The sequence below is a fragment of the Passer montanus genome, unplaced genomic scaffold, assembly GCF_014805655.1.
Source record: "Passer montanus isolate IOZ18808 unplaced genomic scaffold, ASM1480565v1 scaffold55, whole genome shotgun sequence".
Lineage (NCBI taxonomy): Eukaryota > Metazoa > Chordata > Aves > Passeriformes > Passeridae > Passer > Passer montanus.
In genome coordinates, this window is record NW_024370485.1 from 749065 (window position 1) to 758790 (window position 9726).

General features: G+C 49.5%; 1 protein-coding gene across 2 annotated transcripts; it reads left to right on the forward strand.

Annotated features, from left to right (window-relative positions):
• Positions 1 to 1699: 1699 nt before the first annotated feature.
• On the forward strand, positions 1700 to 9477 carry CHADL (chondroadherin like). Of its 2 annotated transcripts, XM_039725605.1 has the most exons (5): positions 1700 to 3465; positions 4463 to 4633; positions 4726 to 6387; positions 7077 to 7243; positions 7592 to 9477. In XM_039725605.1, exons 2-5 carry the CDS (start codon positions 4481 to 4483, stop codon positions 7815 to 7817), a joined length of 2208 nt encoding a protein of 735 aa, XP_039581539.1. In that variant the 5' UTR covers positions 1700 to 3465; positions 4463 to 4480; the 3' UTR covers positions 7818 to 9477. The 2 variants fall into 2 exon arrangements, with proteins under 2 accessions (XP_039581539.1, XP_039581538.1); XM_039725604.1 differs by having other exon boundaries at positions 1700 to 4633.
• The last annotated feature ends 249 nt before the right edge of the window (positions 9478 to 9726 follow it).

Here is a 9726-nt window from a genome sequence, read left to right on the forward strand (position 1 = left end):
AAACATGCTTATCTCGATGCCTTAACGAAACAGTGAAAAGCAGCTTGAGAAAGGAAGATGAACATCAACCCAAGGACTGATAGTTTCGACCAAGGGAAGCTGGACATCACTGGTATGAGATTTATAGTCCTTGCAATTAAAAGGTGGACCCCCATCTGGAATCTGGACCTCACCAGCTGGGAGATTGCTTTCTTCTTTCCGAAGCCGGACCCCACCATCTGGGGATACTCCTTTCTGGGATACATCCTGAGAAAAACTAAATCACAATAGTGTATGGAATTGTGACGTAAAAATTGGGAATAGAAACTGCTGAGAAAGCTTATGAGTACCCTTAATAAATATCTGTCAGCCCCAGCTATGGGTGTGCAGCTGGAGGAAAACTTCCCCCACTGTACCCAGCGCTGTAGTGCTCATACTTTACCATATTAATTAATAAAGTGATTGCTGCTTGAATATTGGCCTAGTCAGGCTTCTCATTTATAACAGCGGAAACCCAGACCCGCTGTGTCCACCTCCCTCCTTTTTTTGTGATCGAACATGAGGTCCTTTTAAAGGGCCTGAAGGAATATCACTGGGCTGAAATCTCAGGTAATCTGCAAGGAGTGAATGAAAGTGTGAAGTAATCTCTATGGCATAGAACATTTTAGAAGCAAAATCTGAGGTGATCTGTAAGAGATATTTTGGAGGGGAAATCTGAAGGAATCTGTGGGGGACAGAATGGATATTTTGGGTGCAGAACTGGTAGGGGACATTTTGGAGGGAAAACTTGAGGTAATCTGTATGGGACACTAATAATATTTTTGAGATAAAATCTTAGGTGACCCATAGGATACAGCTAGGGGATGTTTTGGAGGGAAAATCAAGAGGTAATCTTTTGGGGTGTCCAAAGCCACTTTCTTGCCAGAAAACTGAGATAAATTACATGAAACAAATTAGCACTTTTTGACAGGTGAATTTGGACTAATTTAGGGAGGAAAATTGGGCATTTCTGAGGGGGAGAGTGTGAAAAATGTGTATTTTATGATTGGCTTTTTGCAAATATTAAAATGCATATTATACGTGTTATGTTTAGAAAGTTGTGTTGTATTAATTTTGTTAAGTAGTGTGTTAAATATAATTTTAGGTTATAACATAATGTTAAAATAGAAACTATGCTATGTAAGATACTTTTTAAGAGAGGAATAGGGTACTTGCACTGAGATAGCAGCCACAGGACAGCTCAGTCTTTCAGAGAAAAAGTATTTATTGCTCCCTTCTCAGAAGAAACTAACTCCTTCCCTGCTCATCCCTGAAGATGCTGTCAGGATTCAGAGGAAGAAGTTGACACTGACCAGACAGAATCCTTTGTTTGAATGGAATTTATGCATCTTGTATGAGATGTATGAATATGCAACAGGCTATTGCTTTTAAAGGTTAGTCCTCTGTTAACATGTGTCCTTTTTCAGGCTTATTTTGCCTAGAAAAAGGTACCCAGACTGTCCGTACGTCTTTGTTTTTATTGTCTTGTATTGTCCTAATCCTAATTGTCCACATTTTTATTACCATGATTTTATTAGTATTTTTATAACAATTTTATTACTATTAAACTTTTAAAAATTTAAAAACAAGTGATTGGAGGTTTTCACAGACATTGGTTCGTAACACAGCATTGTGGGTCAGCATATTTGACAAAAAATATGAGATAACTTAGAAGGGAAAGAGGTGACATTTTTAGCTGAAAACCTGTGATACTTTAGAAGGGTACTGTCACAGGCAGAATGGGAGCTGCAGAAAAAATCTGCTAGAAAAGCCCTCCTGCTCAGTCATGAGGTGCAAAAATGACCCCCTTGCTTTCTAAATTCCTCACAGAGGAACCTGGTCTCAGCCCCAGATCTGTCAACAGACAAAGGCAAATCTAGAAGATTTTATAGAAGTGAACCTTTACACAATTTTGTCCTTCAGGATAAAGGATTGCAAACCAAATATATTCATATAAATTTATATAATTTATTATGATAATAACTAGACAAAAGTATCTTAATCAAAATTGTTTGCTACACAATAAAGGCACTATAAAAACCAGCGCAGTGTAATGCACTGTTCTGAACAAAGACTGAAGTGATTATATTAAAACAAGCAAAAAAATTATTCTATTAATGTTAATATAACTTAGCCAAGCAAAAAATATTGGCAAATATTTGGGACTGGGTAGCTGGAGGCTGAGCCTGTGGGGCTGTTGGGTCACGGTTCCCTTCAGGCACAGGAGCTGGAGCTTCTCAGGCCTGAGTGTGTCATTGTCCATTGGCAGAAGCTGTGGGACAACGAGGTAAGTGAGCAAGAGCAGGTGCAGCTTCAACTCATGTTGAACGGTGAGGTAAGAGAAGCAGGGATGTGTGGCAGGTCTTGGAAGAAGCCAGTGTCTCTACTGGGACATACTGGTTCTGGCAGCTGAGATTGCTGCTGTCAGACAGCCGCTCTTTGCTCTCCCTGATGGGGCATGGGACGTGAAGGTAGCACACCTGAACTTCCACTCTGGCTGCTGTCAGCCCCACTGCTCCTCTCTGCCTGTCCCTTCCATCATTGACTGTGGCCAGGAGCCCCCTTCCATGGCTTGCCAGCAGCCTGTACAGCAAAACCGCCCTGGTGGTGGCCTGGACTCTGCTGGAGAACCATGGAGAGGGTAAGGTTCTGTACCAGGCACTGAACGTCACATCTGGCCCTTCTCCAGCCTCACCCCAGCCTCTTATTTTGCTTATTTACCCACCAATGATCTCACCTGCTTCAGCTTCTATCGAGGCTGCTGCATAGGAGAAGGGCTTGAAGTGGAACAAGATACTAGTATTAAATCTTCTAATATTTTTGTAAGGCTGCAGATCTATTCCTGTTCCCTGGGAGGGTAAAACAACAGTCTGGGAGGAAAATGAATGCCTCCATGTCCATCTGTAAGCTAATGATGCATCATGCAGGCAATGCCAATCCAGCCTCTTCTAAACAAGCAAAAAAGTAAAATCAGGAGTGGAGGGCTGTAAACGTGGCAGGACTGGTCAGCTGCCTCTCCTTTTGCTCAGGCTTACAACTGCCATTGCAATTCATCTTTGAATTTGGCTGGATGTCATCTTTCTGCCCTGCAGCTCTGTAGCTCCTGTGACTAACACAGCCTGGAAAATGAAGGCAGAGCCTGGAAACAGTGAATGCAAACCCCACATGGGCTTTGCCGGGTTGGTGCTCTCAGCCCCCGGTGAATCGAGGGGGAGGTAATGTCTGGGTTGCTGCCCTCTCTCCAGGGGTGGCTTACCCTTCCTCCCCCCGTCGTTTTCCTCCTCCCACGTTTGTGGCTCTGCCCGGTGAGAGCTGCTGGGAAAGCAACACAACGGGGCCCATTCAGTTCTCACTTCTGCAAGGAGAGCAAACAGCAGTGCAGGAGCTCGGCAGCTGCCTGACAGGGTATGGGACACTTTCCTCTCTTCAACACATCTTGAAGTCCAGGTACTCCAAACTCTGGGTGTGTGAACCTCCAGGTGTGAGGGAGGGAGTGATGCCATGATGGCTGGCATGTGGCAGTGCTCCAGGCACAGCATGGGGACTGAGTTTAGTGACATGACATTGGTGGCACTGGGCAATGGGTGTGCAGGAAAGGGCTGCCCCTGTGTGTGTGTGTGGGCTGCAGCAGGACTAGATCGGGTGACAGCAGGAGAGCAGTGTTGGTATATGGGACCACAGGGGACAACAAGCTACAGTGGGCATGGGGCTGTGCACTACAGTGGCTCCACAAATCTAAGCCTTGCAGACCCTACTGAGGCTGTCTCGGAGCCTAGCAGGATGTATTGGTCATACCTGCAGCCTGCTGCCTCCCCTGTGTTTCTCCCTGCCTTGGCCTCTCTCTGATACCTTCACCCCAGGGGCTCACTCCTGCCCAGCCAAAACCAACCTCTTCTTCCTGCAGCTAAACAGTGGAGTTCTATTCCAGACACTGCTATGAACAGCTTAGGAGGGAAGCAGGGAGCTTGCAGAGTGGGAAGCAGATTACCAGGATGGTGGAGACATGGGACATCTGCCACTTAAAGAAGGGTAGCAGCTCAGAAGCCTGTGTGATCACATTCTCTGGATGGCTACATCTGCTTGCCTGACAAAAAGAATTGTAGGAGAGATACTGATAGCTTGCACAGACCAAGGCAATCTTAAGTTAGTGATATTTGAAGAAAATGCAGAGGTGGGGTGGGTGTCTGTTTCAAGCCAGCTCCTTGTGAGTGACCTGCTAGCTGTGACCTTCACTTTTCAGTCCCAAGAATTCCTCCTCTCTTTTTTCCACTCTTCCTCATTTATAACTTGTGAAATCATAGTGTGAGAGCAAGAGAAAGTGAGACCTGACCCACTAGGTGACAGCAGCAGCCCTCTTGGCACGTGGGGTTCCAAGCAGGCCATGCTGTTTGGGGATGCATGGGAACCTCGCCTCTCTCCTGGCCTTACATCTGTCTCTCCCCAGCCACAGGTGCCCTGCAATATGGGGCCATCCTGGGGGCTCCTCCTGCTCACAGCAGCCTTGGGGACAACGGCTGCTGCCCGCTGCCCTGCACGCTGTGTCTGCGATAACCTCCGTGCCCATGTCCTGTGTCTCAATGGGAGCCTGACTGCCATCCCTGACACCATCCCAGAGGTGGGAAAGGGCACGAAAGGTCAAGGGATGGGGACAGAAGATAGGTATGGCAGTCTTAGGGTAATTTGGTGTTTTATTTGTGTGACTGACAGCTCACCAGAAAACTAGACCTTCGGGGCAACAGTTTCATGGTCATCCCAGCGAGAGCCTTCCTTGCTACCCCCTACCTGACACACTTAGACCTGCAGCGTTGCAAGGTGGAGAGGCTGGAGGAAGGGGCTTTCCGGGGTCTGGGGAGGCTTGTCTACCTCAACCTGGCCTCCAACGGCATAGCCATCCTTTACCAGGAGTCCCTGGATGGGCTCTTCTCCCTCCAGCAGCTCATTCTGGAGGGGAATCGCATTGAGGAGATACAGCCGGGTGCTTTCGGCCATCTGGGGTCCCTCACTGTCCTCGACCTGAGGGCAAATGCTTTGGTCTACCTCCCAGACATGGTCTTCCAGGGTCTGCAGGCTCTTAGATGGCTCCGGCTGTCTCACAATGCCCTCCATGTGCTGGGCAGTGAGGCCTTTGCTGCTCTGCCTGCCCTGCGCAGGCTGAGCCTGGACCACAATGAGCTGCAGGCACTGCCTGGCGAGGCCCTGGCCAGGTTGGATGGGGCTACCCGGCTAGACCTGGGCCACAACCCTATCACCTACGTGGCCGAGGAAGCCCTGGCCATGGCCTCGCTGAAGCACCTCTTCCTGGACCATGCCTCCCTCCAGGATGTGGCACCCGACGCCTTTGCCCGCAGTCCCCAGCTCCGTGTTCTGGACCTCCGGGAAAACCAGCTGGAGGGGCTGCCACCCCTGGCTGGGGCAGGGAGGCTGGTAAGGGTCAGCCTGGAAGGGAACCCTCTTCTCTGCTCCTGCCTCCTGCGCCCCTTCCACAAGTGGCTGGCAAAGGCACGAGTGCAGGCTGAGGGTGCCTGTGCTGCACCCCCTGCCCTCCGTGGCCGATCCCTCAACTCCCTGAAGCCCCCTGAGATGAGATGCAGTCACCTCCGGCCACCCCCCAGCCCCACCACACCACCAGAGCAGCCAAGTTCAGCTGGCAGCAGGCAGTGTCCCCGGAGATGTATCTGCTCCCCTGATTTCCATCATGGGTCCTGTGAGAATAGGGACCTGCGGGAGATCCCTCGGGACTTCCCTGAGGACACCCGCCTTCTGGACCTGCGCAGAAACCCCTTCAGGACAGTGCCACCAGATGCCTTCCCTGGCCTCAAGGAGCTGGTGTCACTCCACCTGCAGAAGTGCAGCATCAGGGTGCTGCACCCCGGGGCACTCCGGGGGCTGGAGAGCCTGGTCTACCTGTACCTCACCGACAACCACCTCTCCACCCTGGCGGCTGCTGCCTTTGAGGGGGCCCCGCAGCTGGCCTACCTCGACCTGGACCACAATGCCTTCACCCGTGTGCCTGCAGGCACCTTCCAGCTCTTGCCCAACCTCATCTCCCTTCATCTGCAGCACAATGCCATCGAGGAACTGGTGGAGGGTGACCTGGCTGGTGCCAGGGGGCTCCGCTGGCTCTACCTAGCTGGGAATGCCATCAGGCACATTGCCCCAACTGCCCTGGCTCCCACAAAGATGCTGGAAAAGCTGCAGTTGGAGGGAAACCACTTGTCAGAGGTGCCCACAGCAGCCCTGCAGGGCCTGCCTGCCCTGAGTGAGCTGAAGCTGTCACGAAACCCCATCAAGCACATGGGGGACGGTGTCTTCCTGCCAGTGGCCTCCAGCCTGCAGCACCTCTACCTGGACAACATGGGCCTGGAGTGGGTGAGTGTGTTATGGGACTCGCAAGGGGCAGTGGCACCACAGGGCATGTAACAGGTTACACTGCCCAGGGCTGCTGGCCCCTATAGGGTCACCCAAACAGACGTCCTCAAATTCCCAAGCCTTCATATGTTCCATAGCCTGGCTGGGAAGCCAGATTTTTTCAGGCCCAGCTGTAACATTCCCTTGCTTCCACCTTGCTCCTGGCTCCCTTGGAAGAAGCTTACTTATGCCTTCCAGTCCTTCAACACCCAATTTCACTGGGGTCCAGACCATTCCCTAAATCACCTCCTTCCCCCAGCTCTGGCCAGATTTCTCCTTCTCTTATAACAGGCTGTCCTGCAGGCCTCTCCACCGCTATTATCCTGAATATTTCCATTGTCTCAAGGAAGTGGTGTTAACAGCAGCCTCATAAAAACTGTGTATCTTAACAGCACCCAGGGATCACTCTGAGACCTCCTGCATGTGACCTTCTTTCTAAGAAGACTGAACAAGAGCCTAATGAGTTCCAAAATGTGATTGAAACTGCTTGAATTAATTAACAGTCCTCCCTATTTAAAGCAGCTCTTTTGTGGGGCCACCAGCTTCAGGACAGGTTGTCAGGCTCCCCAAGATGATCAGAAGTGCAGGGGCAGAGATCTGCAATCTGTTCCCCTGCCTTGATCACCTGACTTGCCCTTCTTCCACTGCAGATTTCCCCCCATGCCTTCACTGGCCTCGGTCCCAAGATCAGAAGCCTATACCTGGAGAGCAACAAAATGAGTAACATACCCAACATGAGCAACTTCACGGGGCTGGAGATCCTCAACCTGCAGGATGTGCCTTTCCACTGTGACTGCCAGCTCCTTCCACTGCACAGGTGAGTGCCACAAGGGGGGAGCAGCCTCAGGGATCTGCCTGGGGGGCAGCTGGACTCCTCTGATGAAGGCACAAGCTCACAGCACACTGGCCATTTTTGGTAGTTTCCTATAGTGGTGAGATGTAGCACTCATCTGTGTGAAAGGATGGAGTTGCTTGGGCTTTCTGGGTGTAGGGAAAGCAGCCCCAGGCTGGGGAGGGCAAATATTGAGACACTCAGAGGTTACCCTGGTTACCTGGCCTTAATTTGAAGTGATCATCCATAGATCTATGCCTTTATGGGCATAGACTTTTGCCCTTTCTTTTGCCCTTCCTCATTTCTTTCCCTGATCTTCTGCCACATTTCCAGGTGGATCAACAAACTCAACCTCTGCGTAGGGGCCACCTGTGGTTCCCCTGCAGAAGCCCAGGGGCTGAAGGTGAAGCTTTCCACCACCTTCCAAACTTGTCCTGGATGGGGACAAGGCAAGGCTGGGGAAACCTATCCTAACAAGACTAAGGCTGCAAGCAAGCCCAGCAAGAAAAAGAGATTGGGAAAATCTCCAGCCAGAGGCTTCAGTAAGAGCAGAGCTTAGAGTTTCTTCAGGTGTGTAGGACATGTGCTGGACACAACAGGGCCATGCCTATAGTCTGGCTAGAGCAGTTTTTCTAGACTTGCCCCCACCATGGAGACATGAATATTGTCCAAGGTGCACAGGAGAGCCTGGTGCCACCAAAACAATGCTGACTTACCAAAGATGCAGGGTTTGCTTCTGCGGGACACAAAGGCACATCCCAAAGAGTCTGCAGCATGCTTTGGTGATGCAAATAATGAAGCCAAATACTTGCTTCTTCTTTCCAAGGCTTCATCCAGTCATGTGGAAAAGCTGCTATCCAGAAGTTTGGTTTTGTTTTTGAAAGTGCTTTCACAGCTGCCAAAATCATAGAAGAACCCAGAGTGGGACTTCAACCAGCACCATCCAGTGAAGTCCTGCACTGGCACAAATCTCATGCTAGAAAGCTTAAAAATTATTAGTGAAAATGTTGCCTTAATTCCCAGAAGTTCCTCAGAATTAAAACATATGCACATGGAAGCCTTTTTATTTCCTGCAAAATTCAATCAGTGATCCTTAAGTACTATCCCATGACAAACAATGTGCTCAACCTATTCCCCGTGACTGCATAGGTTGGGACCCCAGAAGTTTGCTTAAATTGAAAAGGCTCTGAAAGATAAATGTACAGACAAAGATATGCTTTGACTAACAAAAAATTTCGGATTTTGGTGGCCTGGAAAGCAATATGCAAGCCTTGGGCCTCTTCTTGATGTTGGTCACAGGGCTTTAAGTTACCAATCATAGACCAAATTTACAGTACAACTGTTAAAAAAATTAAAAACTCAAACCATGCTCCAAGTCCTCTGCAATTCTGGGTTCAAAAGCAAGAAATTACAGAAGCAGACACATAGTGCCTATGAATATCTGGTTTTGAGGCCAGTGCCATGGAGAAGGTTTTGGCTTTTGTGACAATGGTGTGAGCTTTAATGATTGTAACATATTAGGGTGGGTGTACCTTAATGATTGTAACATGTTAGATGGATGGGATCCACCTGTCTATAAATGGTAAGAGAATCTTTGGCAGCAGCCTGCCTAGTTTGGTGAGATGGGCCTTAAACTAAATAACTCAGTGTAGGTGAGTTCCAAAGTCCCATGGCTTCCTCCTGGGGAGTAGATCACACCAATCAGTGTAGTGAAAGATGTTCCCTGACTGTCCCTCAAGTAAGGGACACAAGTAAGCATCAAAGAGGTACCACTGAAGGTGTTTATGGTTGTGGGTGAATCCTTCTAAATTCCTTCCTGGGTAATACAATTTCTTGCTTAAACCAGATGTGAGTGGGACAATTTCATGTTCTTCCCTGGCAAGCTGTAGGATGGTATGAAAAGGTTAGAGGGATAGGGTGGTAGTGAGTCCCTCTGCAGGTGACTTGAAGAGATAGCAGACACAGGGGAGCACACTTAGAGCCTTACAGAGGTGAGCCAGGGACTTCTGAGGTAACAGAAGCCAGCAGGGATACCAGCAGGGAAATAATCTCAAAGGAATTAAGGGGTGCTCCTCTGGGAAGGTGCCTTTACACCAAAGCACACAGAATGGGCAACAAACCAAAGGAGGGGCTGGATGCCACCACGCTGCTGGAAAGTTATGACCTTGTTGCCATTACTGAAACTTGGTGGGACAAACTGTGTGACTGGAGTGTGACTGCCAATGGCTGTGAGCTGCTCAGAAGACACAGAAAGGAGGGAGAGGTGGAGGGGTTGCCCTCTGTACCAAGAGGTGCAGAGTGTGATAGAGCTGTCTCTGAAGAACAGCCATGAGCAGGTTGAAAGACTGTGAGTAAAAATCAGACCCTGAGACAACAAAAGGAACCTTGCAGCCAGGCTCTGCTACAGCTGCCTGACCAAGGGGAGCCCAGTGACAAAGCCTTGCCCCAGTTACAGGAGGCATCGTGCT

Excerpts from the sequence above, each read along its gene's own strand:
- CHADL (XM_039725604.1), top strand. The coding sequence starts at position 4,400 with ATGCTGTTTGGGGATGCATGGGAACCTCGCCTCTCTCCTGGCCTTACA. Across the intron at positions 4,634-4,725 it reads TCCCTGACACCATCCCAGAG|CTCACCAGAAAACTAGACCT; the intron begins GTGGGAAAGGGC and ends TGTGACTGACAG. Across the intron at positions 6,388-7,076 it reads ACAACATGGGCCTGGAGTGG|ATTTCCCCCCATGCCTTCAC; the intron begins GTGAGTGTGTTA and ends CTTCCACTGCAG.